The 24,001-nt window shown below is 38.4% G+C and overlaps 2 protein-coding genes across 2 annotated transcripts; one reads left to right on the forward strand and one right to left on the reverse strand.

The window, feature by feature from the left end:
- The first annotated feature begins 1,621 nt into the window (after positions 1-1,621).
- Positions 1,622-19,043, forward strand: cry1a (cryptochrome circadian regulator 1a). The gene is made up of 14 exons (XM_042511122.1): positions 1,622-1,779; positions 11,317-11,425; positions 11,843-11,985; positions 12,065-12,249; positions 12,384-12,472; positions 12,690-12,830; positions 13,849-14,160; positions 14,879-15,030; positions 15,170-15,372; positions 15,638-15,760; positions 16,357-16,449; positions 16,620-16,691; positions 17,302-17,407; positions 18,686-19,043. The coding sequence occupies exons 1-13, from the start codon at positions 1,622-1,624 to the stop codon at positions 17,400-17,402; spliced, it is 1,881 nt and encodes a 626-aa protein (XP_042367056.1). The 3' UTR covers positions 17,403-17,407; positions 18,686-19,043.
- A 1,353-nt stretch (positions 19,044-20,396) lies between these two features.
- On the reverse strand, positions 20,397-23,787 carry LOC121961592 (transcription termination factor 2, mitochondrial-like). The gene is made up of 2 exons (XM_042511649.1): positions 23,737-23,787; positions 20,397-22,182 (listed from the first exon to the last, which is right to left on the reverse strand). Exon 2 carries the CDS (start codon positions 22,173-22,175, stop codon positions 21,030-21,032), a length of 1,146 nt encoding a protein of 381 aa, XP_042367583.1. The 5' UTR covers positions 22,176-22,182; positions 23,737-23,787; the 3' UTR covers positions 20,397-21,029.
- Positions 23,788-24,001: the final 214 nt, after the last annotated feature.

The following is a 24,001-nucleotide window of genomic DNA, read 5'->3' on the forward strand; positions in this document are numbered from 1 at the left end:
AATATGTTGTATTTTTCATGTTAGCTGTGAATTTTCTTTTAGGGACTGTTCGATATTTATGGGGGGGACACTGGGAAGGTACTTGGGGACTGTTTTTTACTTGCCAGAGGAAGGCAGGGGCTGGTGGCTTCCTTTTTTGTTTGTTTGGTTTTTTTCTTTTGGTTTTTTTTTTTATTTGCTCTTTGACCTCCCACATGATGATGATCAAAAACTATCCAAAATTTAATAATGCAACGATAAATTTTATTTTTTAGTTTTCTGGCTAAATAAATAAATGGTGTAATTTTTGGGACCCCCCCCCCCCCCCCCCAAAAAAGCAAATAATTCAAGCAATTTCCTTCCTTTAATAAATACCCCCCCCCCCCCCCCATTGCAATTCAATTCAATTCAATCCAAAAATTACAAATAAATAAATATAAAAAACAGTTTTGTTAGTTTTTAATTACATATTTTTAAGTTTGATTTTGTTTTAAGATATGCATCTTTGTCTGATTTTTTTGAAACTAGTAATTTCTTTTAAATATTTCATTTTATGAATGTGGAATTTACAAATCCATTATATACTGTTTATATGGAGAAACTTGGTTATTTCAATGTTATCAACAAATCAGCTTAATTTTCTTATTATTTTTTTAAATTGTGAATCCAACACATAGCCTATTATAAATATTATATATTGACTGACTGATTGATTGGTATCAACTCTCGTTTCTCAGCTCAGCCACCGCTCTCCTCTGACAAGTAAAGCACAGTCCCTTAGCGCACAGAGCAGAGCACGCTGTAGAAACGTGACCACGCTGAGAGACGGGCTTGACCAATCACAGCGCTCCTAGCTTATGCGCGTCCTCGTGGTGGGCGGCGTCTCAATCGTAGGTGCGGCCAGGAGATTGAGCAGCTATTCGTGGACGTTGAGGACAATTGTCTCACATTGCGACCCAAAACATCCGACCGGAGTGCTGAAGACGACTCACACGGATCCCGAGACGAGTTTTTAACAGCTACGTGTTGGTTCAAGTTGACTGTGGACGACGTTTTTGACAATATCGCTGAAATTGTGTTTACATAACCAGCTTTCCCCGGCAACGTTATTCACGGGCGGGGAGCTCGAGCCACGGTGTCTTTCTGCTCGTTAGCAGCTTCAAACCACAGGCCAGTTTATCACTTTGTTACGTTAATAATGTTCGTAGAGTGCAGGCATACAAAAGTGTTTTAGTACATGTATAATTATACAAGCTTTTTTCATCATTCAGAAAAACAAGTTATACAACACAAAACGAGGTTACTGTACGTCAGCGGACCGGGTCCTAAAGCCCGCCGGGTTAACCGTCACATTGCCGGAGAGCGCGCGCTGTCTCGTGCCCAAATGGTTCAGCTGCCAGCGGTTTTCAAATTCTTCGACATTATGGAAAAAGTTATCTTAGAGCAAGGTTAAACTTGGACTAAAAACGATCCGTCGCTTCGTTATCATACAACTTTCTTCATATATTTGGACTCCCAGTGACCTGGTTTCCTCTTTTTTTCTTGGATAATATTTTTTGGAATAGTGAGTCGGGATAACAGTGGACTGAGCGCAAAAAAAGGACTTGTTGAAATTCATTAAAAGGACTCATCCAGTTGAGTAATGGTTCATAATACGATCCACTGGTTCAGGAAGGGCTTGCGGCTCCACGACAACCCGTCGCTCAAGGAATCTCTGCTGGGTGCGGATACTGTCCGCTGCGTCTACATCCTCGACCCCTGGTTCGCGGGGTCTTCCAACGTTGGGATCAACAGGTGGAGGTGAGCAAAACAGCATCCAACCACGTGCAGTATACATACAGTGCATTGCATGCTTTAAGGTGGGCACAATATACACATAGGTCTTCACTGTGATCCATATTGCGGTATTTGGTCATATATATTGTGGTATTTGATGTTCTGCATTTGCATGTAATGTGTTTTTTTTTTTTTTTTAACATACCGTGCACATTTACTTATCTGTGATATTTTAAAAAAGTAACTGGATGGAGAATGTCGCCTTGATTTTAGTTGTTTTTGAAAGGGAGACTTTTTTTAAATAATGTAATAAACTTTTTGTAGAGTACTTTTCAAGCATAAGCACAAAATGCTGTCCCAAAAAGCAATAATAATGAAACAAATGCATATAAATAAACCTCGATAGACACATAAACACGCAGATACATGTATGCATACTTACATATATACATCTGCCAATGCATACACATGCATGACTCAATTAGAATAAATAATAATAAGTAAAACAATAGTAACTAAGTCTTATCAACTATTAAAAATGGTTTCAGGTTTCAATTATAGTAATAAAACGTTTATTCAACCAAAACTAACCTTTCCATTTTAATTCCTGTAATGGTCATTCTGACTTCTAATAATACAAAATCTGTAATACTGTGATACAGTGAAGCTGTGATATTTTCTGAGACTGATTGTCATATAATTGCAACCTCACCACTTGATTTTTTTTCAAAGCCACAGATGTTTAAAGCACGGTGTGATAAATGTAATTTTATTACCAAGGTATACCTTGAAACAAGTATACTTTTGCAACCTCAGGCACCATATACACATGGCTCCTCACTGTGGTCCATGCACATTTGGATTCCCTGATTTCTTGTCATAACAAATAAAATTTCTGACAATCATTGCTCTCGTTGCATGTAGGGCTAGGCAATATCTCGATATTAGATCGATATCGTGGTATGAGACGAGATATTTTATCAGATTTTGGAATATTGTTGTCTTTTACTGGTTTTACTGGTTCATCTTCAACTGCTTTGTAGATCTGTAACCATTAATCGATTAGTTGGCGATAGGGTTGCTGCAGTATACTGTAGTATAAAAGTTGCTCATTTAAAAAAAAAAAAAAAGAAGTAAATATTCTCTGATGCCATCTTCTAAATTGTGAATATTTTCTAGTTTTCTTTACTTCCCTAAACAATAAACTGAAGTATATTTTTGGGTTGCACACAAAACAAGACATTTGAGGTCGCATATTATATTCGGCTTTGGGAAACACCGATTGACCAAACAGGCTAGTTTATTAATTTGCAATTAAAACAATTGTTAGTTGCAGCCCTACTACTGATTGATATGATTTTTATATTATTTTGACATTTGAAACAAAGCGATCAGTACAGAAAGTGAAACTGTTTCAGTCTTTAATGCAGTGTTTTTGCTAACTGCTGTATAGTATCTGTGTTGCTTGTTGGTGCACATGCAGATGTCTAAGCGCCATCCATTGGCAACTGTGTTTTGTGTCAGGCCAAATAGAATATTTGAGATATGTAACTTAATTTATTGAAATTGAAAGCAATTGTTTCATTCAGTCGGGTACTGCTATTTAAGAAATCGTATATATTCTAATATTGTGGCTGCTACATAACATGCTTCATTCTCATGAGGGGTCGGCCAGTATTGGTTTTTCGGGGCCGATTATTAGTAGTTAATGAGACTAATAATTGATACTTGGAACCGATATGCATTTACAATAGCTAATCAGCAAAATGCCAAATATCGGCCCTGATAATCAGCCAGACTGATAATCTTTCAACCCCTAATTTTGATATTGGTCTTCTTGATAGCCTAATGGACGATAATTGATAAAGTGTCAATATGAGGACAGATGAATGGTTTGCACTCCTCTACTGCATCATGTACTGCAGTGGTGAATAAAAACTGTAATCAGCATCATACCAAACATCAATTAGACCATCAGACACACAATTTAATGAGGCTAAATGACTGATGGGTGTTGGCATCAAACATAATTTTGTAATTTTACTTTTTCATACCCTCAGAGAGTGAATAAGATCTCAAATTGGTAAACAGTATTTTGGTGTTTGATGCTTCTCTCTGCTAGACTATAATTATGGTGCAATCCAAGATAATTTGCGGTGCTTTATAGCATAGTGAGTAGCAAGCATTGAATGGGTGTGTTGAAACTGCAGCTGAAGTCATACTTCAGCTGCAGTTTCCAAACTCTTTCACTCCTTTAGCTCATTGGTCTGCACTGTTACTAGGTTACGGCAGTAAATGACATAATTATTTGGCAGAAATGGACCTTTCCAACATCCAAGTGACATAAGTGTTGGAAAATGTAGTCCTGAGATTGAAAAGGGGAAAATGTCTTGGACTTAATTTGGCGTTTACATTTCCCAGAGCTGAGAATAATGCATTAAAAAGCTTTATTTTAATCTCTTTGCTTTCTTTCCAACTAATAAAAGGTTGTCTGTTTGTTAGACAAAGGCCCAAAAAAGAGAGATAGGAAGTTTTTTTTGCCCATTGCTAAGTTGCTTTGAAATGACACACTACCTGAGTTTGACCCCTATTCTCCCGACATGTCATGGCTGACGAGGCAATGCATCATTTAATATGAATGTTTTATATAACTGACATTTCCTGAACTCCAGACAGCCAGTCAAGCATGTTTGCCTGAGTTCAAGATGGGACGAGCTATGTGTGGTGAGGCAAATTGCATATATGAAGCTCCTGCTGCACGCTCTCGTCACAGTCATGGAGATAAGAGCGAGGACCGTTATGGTAGTTGAATATTTGCCAACGTATAACCTCCTCTAGCAGACAGACAGAGTTGACCTTCTGCGTAACATGGAAAGTTTTTTCCCATTTCAAACAAACAGTCAGCATCCTTTTTTTCCCAGCATGGTCTGTGACCCAGACGTTTATTCTGCACAAATGTGTGCCATAGCCCGCAGTCGGAAACTACAGTCTCCTGGCATATGCAGCTACTGAATGAAAGAGCTCCTGAGGTTTACATGAGATGTCTTGCTGGATGTTTTTGTTCCCCTCCCTGCTGGTCTGGTCCCATGCCGTCACTGGGAGAGTAGGGCAGCAGCACCAAAGGCGTGACTGTTACGGAGCGTCCATGTTATGCTTCCACAGTTATGCAACGGCAGCCTGGGGTGACGCAGTGCTCACACGCAGATCACTCCCCTGATTCCTTTATTTCATTTTTTTATGCACATAACAGCCACGAACACGAGTTAAAACCCTTCATCTCTCAAACAGTGGAGCCGCACAGAGAGACAAAATTATGTAAAAGTCTGCAGAAAATCTGCAGCTGAGATTTAGTGAGCAAGTAACTAGATGTGCTTCCCTAAGTTGCTTGCATGCACTCACTTGCATCAGACCTCTATACCCACTGCACCTCCATAAATGGAGGTGGAGAATATATAACAGAAACACCTGTCACCTGTATAACCAAATACATCAGTACTGCTAACAGCCTTTACACTACCTAAAGGTAAATCCACACTGCTCTAAAACTGGTTCAATAAACACTGAGCATATTAATATAAGGTAGGATTTATTGCAGGACTGTTGTTGTAATAATAATATATTAGTTTTTAGCTAAGTGTACCTTTGTGTCACAATACTAGATTGTTAACTACCATACAAGACCTTGAAAAAAATAATGATATTTGATACCATTTTTGATACAGCTAAGGAAAAAATTGCAGCTATCATTTGATTGGCAGGAGTTCTGCCCTTGAGATTTTGGGGGGGTAATCCTCAGTAAATGAGGTGGATCAGTGGCAGATGACATAATAGCATTAACTTTCCCTCCATCCGACATCTCCATGCATGGCACAAGTAGGTCAGTGTGTTAGTGGTGAACTTGCACCCTTCTCGTCTTTCTGACCTACTTCTGCTCTCCTGATACAGCGAGAGAGACCCCAACTGTCTCTGCAGAGTGGCGCAACCGTAAGCACTAATCCCAACAAAGCGGCTTCCATCTGATATCGATGCTGACGCTTTGTGCTTGAAATTGTTAAAACTAGTCGACAGATGTATGCTAGGTGGCCCATAATCATGACAGAGACAGAAGGATGTAATTAAAGTGGCGCTGCTCCATAAAAGAGTGTTTATAACAAGTGGAAGCGCCAGAAAAAATCATGAAAAACAAAACAAAAATGAACATCTCTATATATACACAGGTGCATAGGTGGATAGGAATATAGGAGTACAAGTAACATACGTTGTATATATGCATACAGGTATGTGTAGATGTGTATAAAGAACACATGCATGTGTGTATATGCATACATGTACATACAGATATGCGTACAGGCGTATATTATGGGCAAAATGTGTACATAAGGCACATGCAGGAATTTATGACGGTGTGTGTGTCTGTGTGTGTACATGCAGGTATAGAGAGATTCGTTATTGAGTTTTTGAGTTAACCTTTTGAAACTGAGAAATTTGGATTGATTTCTTTCATAAACACAGGAAAGGGAATGAGCAATGAAAGAAGTAACCCAAAAATGAAGTAAGAAATTAGTAAAAAGTAAAAAAAAATAACCTGATAATTTGTAACAAAAAAAAAAGAACAGCCCCCCAAAAAATTTTATTTATATAAAACAGCCCAATAAAATATATTTATATATATAATATATATAACTATATATATATATATATATATATAATATATATATATATATATATATAATATATTAAAAGTATGTATAAAAAAAACAAGGCATCTATTATTTGGAGAAAAGTGCTTAAAAAATTATAATAATTCTGTAACATAATTTAAATATGTAATCATGATCATTATAAATGTAGTTTATTTCCTAGCTTTTTTATTCACATTTTCCCTAGCTTTAAAAAAAAAAAATCTAAATCTGCTTTTGCAATTTGCAGAACATTTCATATAGAACATTTCTTACCCAGTTGCCTTTTTCCTAGTGTTTTAATTTTAATTATAAATTAGTTTTAATTTTTAAGTTTTAATTATAAATTATAAGTTTTCCCTTATTATTATTATTTTATTTATTTATTTTTTTTCCTTTTGACTTTGACTGAAAATTTTCTTTGTAATGAATTGCTAACTAAAAAGCAGATACTCTGTACGAAAATGGCATGGGGAAAAAAACAAGTAACAAAAAAAAGAACATTTTTGTGCATTGCAGTCGAGCTTTGTCTTTATCTTAACATGGATTAACATGGATTTAGCTCCCTGCTTTTCTTTGCAGTCTGATGGTCTGTTTTTGCAGTGTCACACTGACCCCAGAGGTCAGGAGAGCAGAGTGAGGACTCGATGTCTGGACTCGCAGGATAAATCCAGGCAGAGATTTTAGAGAGCTTTTTGGTGGCCATCAGATAAGACTGTTCTTGAGACTGCCTCGGTATGTGAATGTACAGAGTGTGACCGTCTGAGAGTGGAACAGGGTGTTCCTGGAAAATAACACATTGCTCAGTAAATCCACTCGCCTAACTTCCCATAGGTTCAAAAAAGGAAATCACCGGTGAAAACATTTTTTTCTCTGCGGCTCTACTGTGCAGCAGAAACAACATTTCTGTCTCGGGGAGAGGGCTGGGTGATCGTTCAGTGCTTTAATTATCAACAGTATCATTTTATGATGATGATATGATCATATTGTTGTCATTTAGATAAAATTCTGAATGATGTTAGTAAAACTGATTAAATGACTAAGAGTTTAAAGTTAATTTTACTTATAGGTTAGGAATTTTGTCTGATGGACAACAGTAGAAGAGGATTCATCAATTTGAACATCAGTTAGATTTTATACATTTATGCATTTTTCCATATTGTTCTATTAGAAATCAGGCAAGCAGCAGACCACTATTAGAGACCAACAAAAGAGGGTATTTTTCAACATTAGTTTGGACAAGTCCTGCTGTTTTTGTAGAAATGAAAGCAGGTATTGTTTAGGGACAGCTCGGGGCATTTCCAGCTGTTTTGGCTGCGACAAAAGCGAGTATTTTATAACGATAATAAAGGACATGTTCAGTCATTTTTGTGGCAACAAAAGCAGGTATTTTTTAAATATAGTTGTGGACATGAGCAGCTCTTTTAATAGTGACAGAATTAAGGATTTTTTGACAACAGTTTGGACATGTCCAGTTGTTTTTGCTGCAACAAAGCATGAAAAATGGGTATATTTTAATTGTTAGGGACATGGTATTTTTAGCAACTTTAGCGACTATTTTTAAGACAAGAACATGTTTTCCCAGTATTAACCAAGGGGTTTGTGTGCTTATACTTAACCACATTGTTGTCACAATATAAAATTGAAATGTAAAGAAACATTAACATATCCACTACAAATGAAATGTTTAAATGTAACATACCTGTGGTTTGGAGATACAAAGCCAACATTTATTCTGGTTATTGGGTTGCTGTGTCATGTCTCATGTTTTTCTAACGTTGTCCTTTGGTGCACAGCATCTCAGAAAGGCCTTACCGTAGCTCGCTTTATGCTGCGTGTATATTCCAATTTGGAACAGCTTAATTGCTTAAAATCGTCAACATGCAGCACTGTTTCCACCCACAGCCCTCATATTCCACACATTGAAGGACATTTATAATTTTCTCCACTTGATTTGCGTTTCTGTGCGGACATCCACTCTGATCTCCAGAGGGAGAGTTGGGTATTCACTGCAGCACCCACTTGGCCTTCATATCAGAAAACATGATTAGACCTGGATGATACAGGAAGCCTCCACCTACGTACTTAAGTAGCCATAGCAACAGCACGGGAAGTACCACATTACTGCCGCTCTGTCTGTATGCATGTGTGGACCCGTGTGTGTGTGCGCTGATGTTTACAGTTGGTATTTCTTATTTTGGGGAAGATAAAAACAGAAGCACAACACAAAATACATAATAAAATAATGAAACACAGTTATTGCTTTGTTCTAAAAGTGTTTATATTTGCTGCTGTTGGTCAGTATGTTTGGTTTGTTTGTTTCACTGACGTCACATACAGTGGTGATTAAACTGGATGAAGGTTGCTTGACTCATCCACTGTTTGCATGACTCAGTGGTAAGAATGAATTGAAGGGTTTTCTTTTTGAATTATTGACGCATCACAGTGGGCTCTGTCAGCGGGAGCCCTGACAAAAACACAAGTTCAGCATGCTGCTTCAAAGTGTGAAAAATAATGTAATGCTTTTTCATCGCCGAAACACAGTGACCTGGTCAGACTTGTTTATTCATGCAAAGTGGAGGTTAAACTGGGCTGTTTCGGGAGCAATTATGTTGTCAGGATTACAAAGAGGAAAATCGGTGCCCTCAAGGGAAACTGTTTAATTTCACTTTGTTGTGCTGCAGTATTCAGGCCATAAACTCTGCAGAGATAATTCGAGGGGTGAATGTTGTGGGCAGCTATTTGTTATGTATTAATAGATATATGAAGGGAGAAAACTCATGTCAAGAGATATTCAGAATAGGGTTGCAAAGTGTAAGCATTTTCTTTAATTGATTAATCAGTAAAATCGACGATCAAATAATCGTTATTTGAAAAACCATAAAAACTTTGCTTATTTCAAACAATACCAGATGTGTTTTTTTCCTCAATCAAAGCTCACAGCAACATTTTGCACATACTTTGACAGCATTTCATAGCCTATCGATTAATTGATTAAATTTCACATTTAAATTCTTAATGGCAAACCATTCAAACCATCCAAATCATCGATTACTTATCATACCTAATTCCGAATTTTTTTTTTACACGATCCATGCATCAAGCGAAGACAACATCACACACAAAATGATCATTTGTATATTGATTATTCACCCTATGCTGTGTTGAATTTGTGAAGAAAACTTTTTGTGCATACCTCTGCAGTGAACAAAAAATCAAAAAAGAGAAAATTCTTGATGAATTGGATTAAAAGGCGTTCGTTTTTAGCAAAAAAACAAGTATTTCGAAACATCCGTTTACAAATTCTCATACAACTTGAGCAGTATTATCCATTTATTTTAGTTTCATTTATGCAGTTGTTTACTCAGTACTTTAATATCTGTGCACCACTCGTCTGTATGTGAGACTGTTAATGTAGATGCTTGGTCAAGTGTTTGTGCTGACTCACACACCTGCCCTATTCGCATTGTGAAAGCTTCTGCTTTTGTTAGCAGGCACATTTTCAACCCCTTGACGTGACTTTTTTTCCAGTTTTGTATATTGAAATATTCAGGGCATACATGAATCAGTAGTTTTAATGCCCATTTCTGGACGAGTGTATGAACACAAGTAAATATCTCCATACATGGAGAAATAGCGAGATAGTTATAGTGATAGTAGAAATTAAAATAAAATAATAACAAGAAAATAAAGAACAAAAAATAGTAATATAAATCTATTTTTTACAAAAGTAATAATAATAATATCAATAAAATACTTGTTGCTACTCACTACTACTACTACTTAAACTTAAACTAAATAATTTTAAATAAAAATAAAAATTCATTTTTTAAAATTTTTTTAAAAGGAAATAAGCAGAAAAAATACAATTTACACTTAAAAAACAATAAATGATAAGAAAGAATGATGTGACATTTATATTTAAAAAAAAAAAAAAGTTGGTATCCAAATGTTTACTTTTGTCACTCATAAAATTAAATCTCTATTCTGATTTTTTCTGTGAATGTAAGGATATTAAAGCATATGTAGTGTCATTAATTTTGAAATATAAAAAGTATAATATCTATTAAATGTTGTGAATTTTAAATGATTAAATATTGAAGAATTACAAAATACTAGTATAGTACTCCATAATATCTTTTATAATATTTTCATGGTACTTTTTCTGTTCTATATGTATATTCTGGGCCTTTACAGTACTTTGCCTTTATTTTTATCTCTTTACCTCTTAATATTTTTACTGTATGCACATAGTCTTAGTAAGTGAAAACCTACTTGGCAGTAAACCTTATTCTGATTCTCATTAATGTCCACATTATACCCTTATTCTGGTAAATTTTGCTTCAGTGTTGCACAATTTAAGAGGAAGAACAGGACGCTGAATTCGGGAGAATAAATCTTTGCATTTCAAATTTATGCGGATGACTACTGTTGTACTGTAACAGGAACTAGCATTTGTCTGCATCCTCTTGTGTCACCCCAGTTGAAATAAAAAAGGGAATAATTATTATCAGGTAATTAATTAGGTCACAAAGCTTCCTTTGTGTCAGCACCTTGTTCTGAACACAGGAGATCGCTGGAGTGGGTCGCCTGAATGGTTTGTGCTGAATCTCGATGTATAAAATTATCATATCAAAAAGCGCGTTGCTGCTTCAGTTAAGCTTGATGTCTCATCAAACCCACTACAACCTGAAATAATTATTCCTCCTCCGTATCCAGACTGAATTCTCTTTTCCTGCTAAATAACTTTGAAAAAAGAAGCATGATTTTTTTTAGCTTTAACACCACAAGAGTTCAGACACTGTAACAAGTTTTTGAATATATAACTGTCACGATCGGCGTCACATCATTTACCTCTGTCTTCGTCTCCGTCGTCCTCCAGGTTCTTACTCCAGAGTCTCGAGGATTTGGACTCCAGCCTCCGTAAGCTCAACTCCCGATTGTTTGTGATTCGAGGCCAACCCACCGATGTCTTTCCCAGACTTTTCAAGGTGATGTCTCTTTTTTGGGGGGTGTTTTATTTGATTTAATAGAAATAGACAGATCACAGTTTATTGTACAATTATGCCCACTTTTCTCTACCCACTCAAGCCCACCCTCCACAGCCGCCCTCCAAATAAAATAAATAAATTAACATTCATGTATAATAGACAAAATAAACACATTAAAGGGAAAAATAATGAAAAGGAAGAGGGGTTTACAAAATTTACATGATTTGATTGACATTATGATAAGGAAGTGTGCCATATTACATCACAATTGCACTGGAGATCTAAACAATAACATACACGGCCACAAGCAAAAAATCCTTTTTGCCATAAAACTGAAGCCTTTGGGGCGCTTTTAAACATGTCATGTAAACTCTAATGATTGTGTTATGCAGCTAATAACTTTTGCTAAATCTCCAGGAGTGGAAGATTTCTCGTCTGTCTTACGAGTACGACTCTGAGCCTTTTGGGAAAGAACGAGATGCAGCTATTAAGAAACTGGCCTGTGAGGCCGGAGTGGAGGTGACAGTTCGCATCTCCCACACGCTCTATGACCTGGACAAGTGAGTTAAAATCAACCCTTGTCACATTTAATGAACTTAATCGATGTGTGTATTGACTGTGCTTATTTCACTCCTGCAGGATCATAGAGCTAAATGGGGGTCAGTCTCCTCTCACCTACAAGAGGTTCCAGACCCTCATCAGTCGTATGGACGCGGTGGAGGTGCCTGCTGAGTCCATCACGGGCGACATCATGGGGAAATGCAGGACGCCGCTGTCCGAAGACCATGATGACAAGTTTGGGGTTCCTTCCTTGGAGGAGCTGGGTGAGTGGGACTCTCAGTACAAACACTGGAGGAGTTTAGATTCAGATAAAGCATAAAAACATGATGCTGCAAACTAAAATTAGAGTTATAGGCTGATTTTTTTAATTTTTTTTTTTTTTTTTTTATCCCTGCAGGTTTTGATACTGAAGGTCTGTCTTCAGCGGTGTGGCCGGGAGGAGAGACTGAAGCCCTCACGCGACTTGAGAGGCATTTGGAGAGGAAGGTCAGTGAGATCAGATCAGAGCCAGCTACTGCCTCGTCATTTAACAGGGAAAACTCAGCAATTTAGGAAATAAAATTCGGATTTTGTGATCATAATTTAGATAAATCTTCCTCCTTGGTGCCTTTCTGTGTGACAGATCGAAATCTTTTCAAATGTGACATCACATCATGCTGTCGTGTATTTTCGTATCTGATCATGTGACTGTGTCGCCCATCAGGCGTGGGTGGCCAACTTTGAGCGTCCCAGAATGAACGCCAACTCGCTGCTCGCCAGCCCGACGGGCCTCAGCCCGTACCTGCGCTTCGGCTGCCTCTCCTGTCGCCTCTTCTACTTCAAACTCACTGACCTCTACAGGAAGGTAAGCTGATTATTAACAACTCTCAACATATGAATGAGTGATTCTCATGTCTTAGGAAATGTTTGTTATTTTGGGGAGGTGCAAATGCGGGAGGCATGCTAAATATTTTTTGAAGCATTGCAGAGGGACTTACGGTTTTTATTTTGGCTTAGGGGAGGACATACAACTTTAAATAGTTGTATTTTGTTTTTATTTTAGAAACCCTCTAAACCCCTCAAAATCACTGGCAGTTTTGAAGGGCATGTTTTAATTTTTTTTTTTGATTGCCAAAATTAAAGCACTTATCATAGCCGCAAACTGTAAAAACAGAAAGGATTGTTAATTTTTCAAATTTCAGACAATTCTTTAACACACTATGCGTGACGAATGCTTCTGTCAGGAAACCTAATGAAATCTGAGCTTGAAATATTGTTTTTTCCATTAAAAATCTAAAAAAAATGTTTCTTTAAGGTGGCAGGAGTGGCAGTTAAGATTCATTTACATTTGTATTATTCATGCTTCATTTTTTTTATTTTTGATTTACTGTAAAAAAAAACAAAAAAAAAACAAGTATCTTCCCTTTTCTTTGCAAACTGACATTTCAGTCAGGTTCACTTCTTCTGCAGCACGTGTGAGGGTGATTCACTGCTAGTGTTGTTTATAGCACCATCTAGTGGTTCACTGTTAATTCTGCATGAGGTAAATTATCCACAGCAGTCTTGTTTAGTTGCGCTCGCTCCCTCTCTGTACATTCATATAATGCAAATGTTCCAGTCAAGAAACATAAGGTTTTGTTGAGGAAAATATCAAAATATGTGCAACATTGTACTGCCATTATTGTTATTATTATTATTATTATTATTATGAGTAGAGTAGTAGAGAAGTTTCTAAAACCCATGTTTTAAAATGTCAAAAGTCAAAATTATTTTGATGTGAATCTCCCAAGAAGTTCCTAAAAAAGTGCCAAGATATTATATTTATTTCCATCAGTTTCCTGAGGCTAAAAAAATATCTCCTTCCACTTCTTCTACCCCTCCAGGTGAAGAAGAACAGCTCCCCTCCTCTCTCGCTCTACGGTCAGCTGCTGTGGCGCGAGTTCTTCTACACGGCAGCCACCAACAACCCCTGCTTCGACAAGATGGAGAGCAACCCCATCTGCGTTCAGATCCCGTGGGACCGCAACCCCGAGGCACTGGCTAAATGGGCGGAGGGCCGGACCGGCTTCCCCTGGATCGACGCCATCATGACGCAGCTGAGGCAGGAGGGCTGGATCCACCACCTGGCTCGACACGCCGTCGCCTGCTTCCTGACCAGAGGAGACCTGTGGATCGGCTGGGAGGAGGGCATGAAGGTAGATCAAGTTTTTATATTTACATTTTTACGTCTACATGTCTTTTTTTCTTGTTGTTACTTGTTATTTGTATTTATTTAAATTAAATTCCCTTAATATCAATTTGAATATTTATTTATATTATATCTTCCCTCTGGATCTTTTCACAGAAAAGTTTGATCTAATTTATTCTAATGACATTTATTCATAAAAAAATACAAGATATGAATATTTAATTCACAGAGTTAGATGTTAAACTGTGCTGGCTCTATTCATGCTAAAATTACTGTTTAATTAAATGGAGTCTGGTATGGTCTGGTTTGGTGATTTTGGGGCTGTTTCTGGTTAAGCATAAAGGATTTTACTCTGATACAAAAAGGTCCATCTCTGTAGGAATTCTTTCCATGATGTTGTCAAACACTTAAAATAACAATCTGAGCCTGTCAGTGGCAAAAACACACTTTTATTGGATGTAAAAAGACGATGCAAACGTGCTCTGAGGAATTACATTCCAGCGCATGAAAAACAGAAAAACATGGGAACATAGGGTTGCAAAATGCCTGTTATCATTAAAAATGTTTAAAAAACAAACAAAACAAAACCTATAGACTGAAAATGCAGACTAGTTTATGTTCAAGTTTATATGATCTTAACCGTCTCAGCTCAGACGGGCCAAATGCTGCACGACACGTATGAATATTGGTGTTTCTCCGCTAACGCGGCTCGTTTGTGTCTTCAGGTGTTTGAGGAGCTGCTGCTGGATGCAGACTGGAGTGTGAACGCAGGCAGCTGGATGTGGCTCTCCTGCAGCTCTTTCTTCCAGCAGTTCTTCCACTGCTACTGCCCCGTGGGCTTCGGCCGACGCACAGACCCCAACGGAGATTACATACGGTAAGCTGCTGACGAACTATAAACTGTGGCTCAGTGATCGACGATATTGGTGGATACTGATGATGGTAGTTTAAACTGGAGTCATTAAGTTTGTACACCTGTGAACGTGCTCACTAAACCTCCTCATCTCTTCACTCAGGCGCTACCTGCCCATTCTGAGAGGATTTCCCGCCAAATATATTTATGATCCCTGGAACGCTCCAGAGAGCGTGCAGAAGGCAGCTAAATGTATCATTGGAGTGCATTACCCCAAACCCATGGTGCACCACGCGGAGGCCAGTCGTCTCAACATCGAGCGGATGAAACAGATCTACCAGCAGCTCTCCTGTTACAGAGGCCTCGGTAAGGACACGACTAAAGAGACAGTGACCGGACTTCCATTACGAAATTTGCACAAAAATGAAGCAATATTCTTGTCTTGTCATACGACATGATAACATTTCAAGAAGCATGGCGATGGATGTTCACAACATTAGCAGGTTTATTTCTGTTGCCGCCACCACACTAGCTATCTGTCTTTATTTACAATCACAGGTGACGCAGTCGTGTTAAGCAAGTGACAATGGAGAGACAAGCCCCTTATACATGTCTGTGTCTGTGTCCTCAGGCCTTCTGGCTACAGTTCCATCCACCGCTAACAGTAACGGAAACGGGAACAGTAACGGCGAGACGTCCTCAGACGGGATGGGATTCCCCGTTGAGGCTGCACACAGTTCTGCAGCTCCATCTGGTACGTGGCATCACGCCTGCAGTAGCTCTGGCTTCATAATTCCTCTGCAGTCTCTGGAGGTGAAGTTGTGTCCCCTGCAGTATTTTTATTTAGATTTTCCATGCTTTCAAATACAGCTTTTTCACTCATATAATACTTGATATAACATATAGGTGTGTCTTACTACGTAACAAAAGAAAGAGAAATAAAGAAATAGAAATTAAAAAAGACCCTCATCTGTTAAAAATGGTAATGTATACAGAAGGGAGTACAATAATTACAATAAATGCTAAATATGAGACTTATTTAAAAGACAAAAAGGCAAATAATCCATACAGGCTCAGAATGAAAAAGGGACTCCACATGTTCTCAAATATTTACTTTTTATCTTTTAATATATAAGTAATCCTTTTTTATGAAGGCCTTGATAGCATCAGTCTTATCCATTGGTCCTTGCTCGGTCTCTTAAGGTTTTTCCATAAAAGTGCGATACGTTTTTAAATGTAAGGTCTATAAACGCTTGTTAATTTTTACTATAGTTATGTTACTCTGGATACAGAGTAAAAAAAAAGAAGTTTTGTCTATGAGGCAGATTTAATAATTGTTTTGTGTTACAGGCTATCAGATGCCGGTTCACTCCCAGGGAGACTGGCAGAGCGGTGTCATGATGTACCTGCAGGGGGACCCACAAACCAGCACACAGCAGCAGGGTGAGGACCCTCAGCTGCTGCACACTGATTTTTATCAGCTTTATTTGTTCCCAATACATTTTGCACTTGCCCCAACGCATTTCTCATGTTCCCCTTTATACTACATTTGTTTTCTTGTATTTGTCATCTTTATATTGTCGTGCAACTTATCCCTGAATCTTGAATTGCAGCGTACGCCAGCACCAGCACTGGTATGATGTGTTATACCCAAGGCTCACAGCAGATTCCTGCAATCCAGACAGGTGAGAGCTCTTGCTTTTATACGTTAAAAAGGGGTCGCTAAGAATGTACAAATTAGTTAAGCTTATCATTATAATTTTTTTTCTTTTGCAGTGATTTGTTTGTTTTAACAGATGCTCAAAGTATAGTGCAACTGCAGTTCCATTTGTGCATTTAAAGATAATAGTTTTAAAAAGGAAAAGTACAAAGATACCTATTAAAACAAAAGACAAGAGGCAAAAACAAAACAAACAAAAAACACCACTGAATTATATGTATAAACTCAAAAATTGATCAGAGGTGAGACAGAAAAACATTAAGATGTACAGCATCAACCTCACCCCTGTATGGTTTTCCAGTTTCTGTCATTTATGGGATTATGTAATCTGTACACACATCCATGCATACATGTACAAGCACACATACGGATACGCATATCATTTAATTTATTTAATTGGTAAATCTTATTTTTGGTCAAAGAGGTGTCTTTTGCTTGGATGAAAAGTCCGCCAAAGCACCAGCTTTTATCAGCCTTGCTTTATCTGAAGCTATGCCTCTATTTTTCGTAGTAGTAGAGGTAGTAAAACTGTATTTTCAGGGCTTCTTTCTAAATTGCACTTTGTTTTTTGTCAGGTCCTGAACACCATTGCGTCGCTCAGACCAGTGGCAAACGGCACAGCGAGGACCCTGGGAACGGCAAAGGCTCCAAGATCCAGAGACAGAGTACCCACTAAAACAGGTTAGCTGCAAACTTAATTCAAACTTCACTCATTCCTACTGGACTTTCACCTTCAAGGGGATCTATTATGCTTTTCTTTACTTTCTGTCATATATATAATGCATCAATGTAGGATGTTTATATTAAATGTGGTTTAAGTTTCAAATACTGAGGAAAAGTATGTAAAAGTGATCCCCATGAGCAAAAATCTCAGGCTTCAGATTATTCTGAATACGCTCTTTCAAACTGTTTTTGATTCCTTTGAGAGCTGGCATCAGTGGCTTTAAGTGGCTTTCAGCTTGAGGCACGTTACTGCAAGTATTTACATTATACACACTGCTAATTTTAGCAACAAGCTAACACCAATCTTGGTTGCCGATGTTATTTTCTCCCCGATTTCAAATCATAATCCTGCTGGGACAAATCTGGTTGTAAAGATTTTGATTTATAAGCTTTTATTAGTGGTTTTTCACTGGAAAAAGTGCAGCTTAACTCCTTTATGGTCATTTCCCAACTGTAATGGTACATGTAGCTACATGCTGAATTCAGGAAAACCTATGATCTTGGTTGCAAATTTCTTTATTTCTCCCATATTTCACATCATATTCCTGCTGGAACATGTCCAGTTGTGTTTAAAAGCCATTTTTTGTGATTAGAAGTTAGACTAGAAGTACACTGCTACATGTAGCTACATGCTATTGTCACGGAAACATGTAACATGATATTCCTGGAACATACCTGGTCATGAAGATTTTATTGGAGATTTTTTAATAAGTGCCACTATAGTCTGTTACAGCCTGACCTGGAAACGCTGACCAATCACAGCAGACAGGGCTTTTTCGGGAGGTGGGGGTTAAATAGACAGAAAGAGCATGTCAGACAGAGGGTGAATAGAGATGTTCTAGCACAGACAGTTTAAGAAAAACAAGTGTTTTTGAACATTGTAGCATGTAAACAGGCTCTAGTAGAAACCCAAACTACAAGTATGAACCTAAAAATATGCATAATATGTCTCCTTTAAATGGAAAACTTTGGGGTTCTCAAGAATTTGGCCTTTTAATGGGGTTTGTCAACATATAATCTCTTTAGGATATATCCTCAGATACTTTAAATTACGTATGAAATGGATGAATTAATGAGTTGGAAAGTATTTTCTTTTCTGAAGTGTATCATGTAAAGTCTATATTTTTCTCTGCCCAGTATACATTCCCCAGAGGTGACTGGTTATTTGATGAAAGTGCATTTAGTAGATATATTTTACACTGTCAGTTAATGTATGTCCTCTTTGTGTCCTTCCAGGAGTGTCTGCAGACGCACCGTGTACACAGCCAACACAAAAGGGACGTTAAAGCTTACATTTTTGTTACAGCACTACACTGTTGCATGGACACGACTTCAAGAGGAGCTTCATTAAACACATACAAAGAAATGAGACTGTACATTATCATGTGGACTGCACCACCCGGCCAGTGCTGACGTCACTGGAGCGGCTGTTTCACTGTGCTCATCTTTGGGTTAATATAACCGGGACAAAAGCGTCTTTGTGTATATAAAGAATTTGCTAATCTCACATACAACTTGTACATATTTGAATATTGTATGTGTGTTTTCTCTCTTTGTGTAGCCATAGACCCATTGATATATTTTTGATATAAGAAATCATTGTGGATGGATTTTTCTTTTTTTTTTTGTGAAAAATTTTCAATAAAAATAAAAAACATTTGTAGACTGTCCATTCAAAAAACAAAACTGAAAAGGTGATAAATCTTGTATCTATTCAAATGCAGCTGCCTGTCCTCTCATTTATTCTACTTCCCGATGTTTTCCTCTTCGAGCCGTCCGACATATTTATCAACAGAAGTGTTTCGATCACTCCCTCTCTCTGTCTCAGTACTAGTCGACTCATTTTTAACCCTCTCCTCTGTAGAAGCTATATCAGTATGACGTTTACTATCAAGTTGTTGCCCTTGTCAATGGTTATTAAGAAAAAGGCGACGGGAATATTAATTCTTCATATCATGGTGTCCCCCCCTGTATAATCCCCAATAAATGTACCACTTGAGAGAACTGCTTTTCTGTGTCTTGCTTCTTCTCAATGTGCTTGTTTGATTAAAACTGAGTTAAAATTACAAATTGTTTCAGTGTGTTCTTTTCCAGTGAAATAAGCCTAATTGGTGCAAAAAGGCAATGAGCAATTTGGCAAGAGTTGTTCAACAAATTGCAAGAAATTAGTAGAGGTTTTGTAAAGCTAGGGAAAAATGTTTAGGAAGAAAAAAAAATACAAATAGAAACATAAACAGCATTTATTGCTCATCTGACATGTTCAGCTATCACAATCATTTTACAGTAGTAAATCTCAGTTTACTAGATTTACATGCTTTCAGTTGATTGGCACTCATTTCCATGTAACCTTATTAGGGATGGGACAAGATCCGATTTTATCACCGATCATGTTAAGAATTACAGTAAGTTGTTGGTATTGACTTTCCATTCTCTGCATAATCTTGACCAGAGACTTCTGTGCAACTGACAGAAAAACAGACTCTGCAAAAATAGGCTGAATATGCACTGACCTCAGAAAGATCCTCATCGATCATTGGCATATTTCATATCAATAATGCCATTTCAAATTGTTGAAAAAGCCTGAATTTCTAAGACTGATTTCACTAGTAAGGACTTAAAAAAAGATGCGTGTCCTGGATGGACACCAGTTTTCTTGTGCTGCATTAAGATGCCTTTTACGAGCATTTAAACCTCTGATTTCTTTCAAAAATATGTTAAAAAAACATAATGAGCAACTTGGCAAGAAATGTCTTGTAAACTGAAAAAAAGGGGTGGGGGGAATTATTAGACATTATCCAATAATAGTGAAAAAAACGTCCAGAAAAGTATAACCCTCTTAACTAAATATTTAAAATTATGTTATGGAAAAAATGAAATACATTTTTTGTCCTTTCTTGAGATAATTTTCTTGTTTACTTGATTTTTTTGGCTTGTTTTTCTTTTCTTTGTGTGCTTATTTTCACGTAATTTTCTTGTAACTTTTCACTTATTTCTTTCTATTTGTTACTCGTCACCCTTTCCTCATTTTTTTTTTTTTTTTTTACAGAAATCAGGGCTTTGCTCAGGTATCAAAGGTTTATCGGTAAGGTTGAGCAGTTATGGTATGTTTTAGTACCATTTTCAGAGTTTTAAAAACATTTTGATGAACATTGTAAACCTTAAATCACAAATATTTAGGCCAGGATGATCGTGACATAACATTTTCATATTGTCCCATACCTAATCACCATTTCAACGCTTGTTGTTACATTCCTTGACATAGTTTTTGCATAAAATACAATACTTGGTTGTCACAGTGTCATATCTTCATAAGAGTCCTCAGCTGTGCCTCAGCATCAAATCAAAAACTGCTGATAAAGGCCGCAGGCTGAAACGTCTTAGTTTCATAATAAAGTTGTTCTCAGTACTATAAGTACTGTATTGAAGGAGCTTCAGTATCAAACTGACTGTGTTCTTTGTGTTTCTTGCACGCAGAAGAAGTAGTCAACCCCTACCCAAAATTAGCATCAAACAACATTCACAAAATCTTTCCACCACAAACCCTTTTTGTATATTTCAGCATTTCAACAAATTCTGATCTTCAGTCCTCAGCAGATCTGAGAGGAGCGACAGGGTTGAAGAGCGGCCGCTGCTGCCTGAGCTGCAGCCTGCCGTAAGTCGTCTCAAAGTCCTTTTTAGTTCCCACGATAACGTCCAGGCTGCCAGAACGCACATCGTACCCGTAGGACGCCAGCTTCTGGATGCGATAAAGCACGATCTGCGTGGTGAGCTCCAGGACGTTCGGAGACTCCTTCACCTGCTCCATGCACACCCCGACATCCATCAGCCCTTGGAACCGCCCCACCAGAGTGGGCAAGGAGTAGTACAAAATGGCCGGGCAGCGGATCACTATTTCTTTAAGTTCGTCCTTGGAGCAGGCGAGCGCTCCCTCGATGTAGGCCAGCGCCTGCTCCATGGCGCCTGGCTGCAGCTCGGCGATGGAGGCTCGGAGGCTGGAGACCAGGCTGAGGAGCTCCTCGGTGGTGAAGCCCTGCTCCCTCAGAAAGCCCAGACTGTCCCTCCAGGCTTCAGCCGGCCGCAGCAGGATGTACGGGTTCTGACTGAGGAGCTTCTGCAGCCAGACGCGCAGGTTGCCCTCATGTCCACCCAGGTCCAGGTAGGTCTCCCTCAAGGTGTGGATGACCTCTTTGTTCAGCTCCACAGGTCGACTGAAGCTCTGCGGCGCGCTCGCCATCAGCTTCCCGATGATCCTGTTGCTAAGGCGGAGGCTCTGGAGGTAGAGGATGTTGGCCCGCTGGTTGTTATGGTGAGTTAACGTGAAGAAAGAAGCCGGAAACTTCTCGATGATGCTCATCAGTTCACGCTTGTTGGGGCACACGGACACCCAGAGGTCTCGCTGGGCGGCAACGTCCTCCGGCCGACACAGGACGGCTTCGGGGTGAGTCTCCAGGATGCGTGCGATGGCTGTCGGCTCCGCGCCCAGGTCCCTCAGCAGGTCAGCGGTTTCAGACACGTACGCAGAGCCCTCAGACAGAACCCAGCCCTTGAACTTGCGTACCTTTCGGATGTCCACTGACAGCTGATAGAGGGAGTCCACTGTGAGCTGGTTCTCCGGTCTTTTGTTGGGAGACGTCACTGTGGAGGCGGAGGCGGAGGCGGAGGGAGGGATGAGGAGCCTCATCCTCTGGCAGTAAGTGCACAGGGAGGCAGTAGTGACACGAAGCATTGTGGATCTGCGGGGCAACAGAAAACATTCATATAAGTACAGTGAACCTGGAAGTGTCCTGACCTTAAGTGTCCTAATTGGAGGTGACCCTATCGTGCCACCTGGTGGCCTTTTACCCAGATATTTTGGGGGGGGGGCAAACATTTTCCCCTCCTGACTGTGCGGCCCTGGTCCTAATTTAATCTTAGAAATGCATCTTAAAAACACTGAAACTTTTACAAAAGCAACTGAAAATATACATCCAACACATTACAGCAGTGACTCGATATTTTGTCTTGTGACTCCTTAAAAACAAGCAGTGACTTGTTATGATCTTTAATCATGAGTTGTACACTTGAGTTGCCAATTTCTCAACCGCACCTAGCTTAAACTGTCAGGCTCTGCCAGGCTGCAACTAACAATTACTGTCATTCCTGATTAATATGCCAAATATTTTCTCAATTCACTGAATTACTGTTTGGTCTATAAAATTGCAGAAAATGTCCTATTCATATACAGATTACTTGTTTTGTCAAAACAATGACCAAAAACTCAAATACAATTGATTTATTTAAATCAATGACAAAAAAAGCAAACAAAAAAACCCACACACATATTTATTTAAGAACTTGGGACAAGTTCATTTTGGATTTTTTTAAATTATGGATCCAGTATTTGGTAATTTGGCCTATAATTTGGGTTTGTTTTACTGGTATTGTTGTTTAAGGTTGTTGTATTGTGTGTTTTTGTTTATCTGATTACTTGCTGTTATTATTGCTATTTTTTCTTCTCGTTTACTTTTTTCTTCTTCTGATCTGATTGTGTTAAACACCCTGGGTTACATATTTGCATTAAATGTGCTACTCAAATAAAGTTGCTATCATTATTTCACAAGAAAAAAAGCAAATCTTAAATTTTAAAAATCTGGGAAAAAAGTGTTACAGAAATATTTCTATCTTGTTAAAAACTTCACATCCACACACTTTTAGGGAGCTGGAATAACTTCATCACAGGATCTTTATGATCTAACATGAAATATTTGAATTCATTCAACATTTCACACGCTTAAAGTAAAAATGCTGACAATTTATATAATTTAAGAATCATTTCTCTGTTATATCACAAAACTACTATATTTTAAGACCTCTAAAACCAGTGTTTAAGATTTACACTATCGGTATGACTCCTCAGGACCCACATGCATGCTGTCACTATACCACACATGCCCGAAACTGCAAAGAAATAGGTTAAAGATTGCAGTTTACTAATATTGCAGTACGAGTATGTGAATCAGCAGTGTGAAGTGTAAAGTTTTACTTCAAATGCATGACTAAAAAATGTCCTCAGTCTTCAGAGGCTGGAACAAACACAGGGAACACCGTGTCCTGTGTCCTGGTTTGAACATGCTACGTTACATGTAATATAGTATATATGACACACGGTACCTTAAGACCACAATTACACACAACACGAGATACAGCAAAATCATGCAAGACGTAATGATAGCGCCGAAGACAACACAAATACACACACATAGAAGGTCTTTTTATGTAAAAATGAATTATAAAACAGATCATTTTACCAGCAGCTTCGGAGCCTTGCAGCCTGGACTCCGATGATCACACCCACAAACTGCTCTGCTTTCATAACAGGAGAGGAGGAGCGGGGCGGAGTCACACAGCAAACCAGGACAAACACATGTGAGTGCCTGCAGCCCGGAGGAGGGCGGGGTTTAATATACGGCCCCGCCCACCGGCAGTGGACGGCCGCTGCCACATGTACTATCATGCTGTTACATGATAAACAGTGCACGCTGTTTAAGTTACTGTTATGCAATTTACCAACCC

This window comes from Plectropomus leopardus, chromosome 22 (assembly GCF_008729295.1).
Source record: "Plectropomus leopardus isolate mb chromosome 22, YSFRI_Pleo_2.0, whole genome shotgun sequence".
NCBI lineage: Eukaryota > Metazoa > Chordata > Actinopteri > Perciformes > Serranidae > Plectropomus > Plectropomus leopardus.

Excerpts from the sequence above, each read along its gene's own strand:
- cry1a (XM_042511122.1), top strand. The coding sequence starts at position 1,622 with ATGGTTCATAATACGATCCACTGGTTCAGGAAGGGCTTGCGGCTCCAC. Across the intron at positions 15,373-15,637 it reads CTCCTGTTACAGAGGCCTCG|GCCTTCTGGCTACAGTTCCA; the intron begins GTAAGGACACGA and ends CTGTGTCCTCAG. Across the intron at positions 16,450-16,619 it reads AACCAGCACACAGCAGCAGG|CGTACGCCAGCACCAGCACT; the intron begins GTGAGGACCCTC and ends CTTGAATTGCAG.
- LOC121961592 (XM_042511649.1), bottom strand. The coding sequence starts at position 22,175 with ATGCTTCGTGTCACTACTGCCTCCCTGTGCACTTACTGCCAGAGGATG.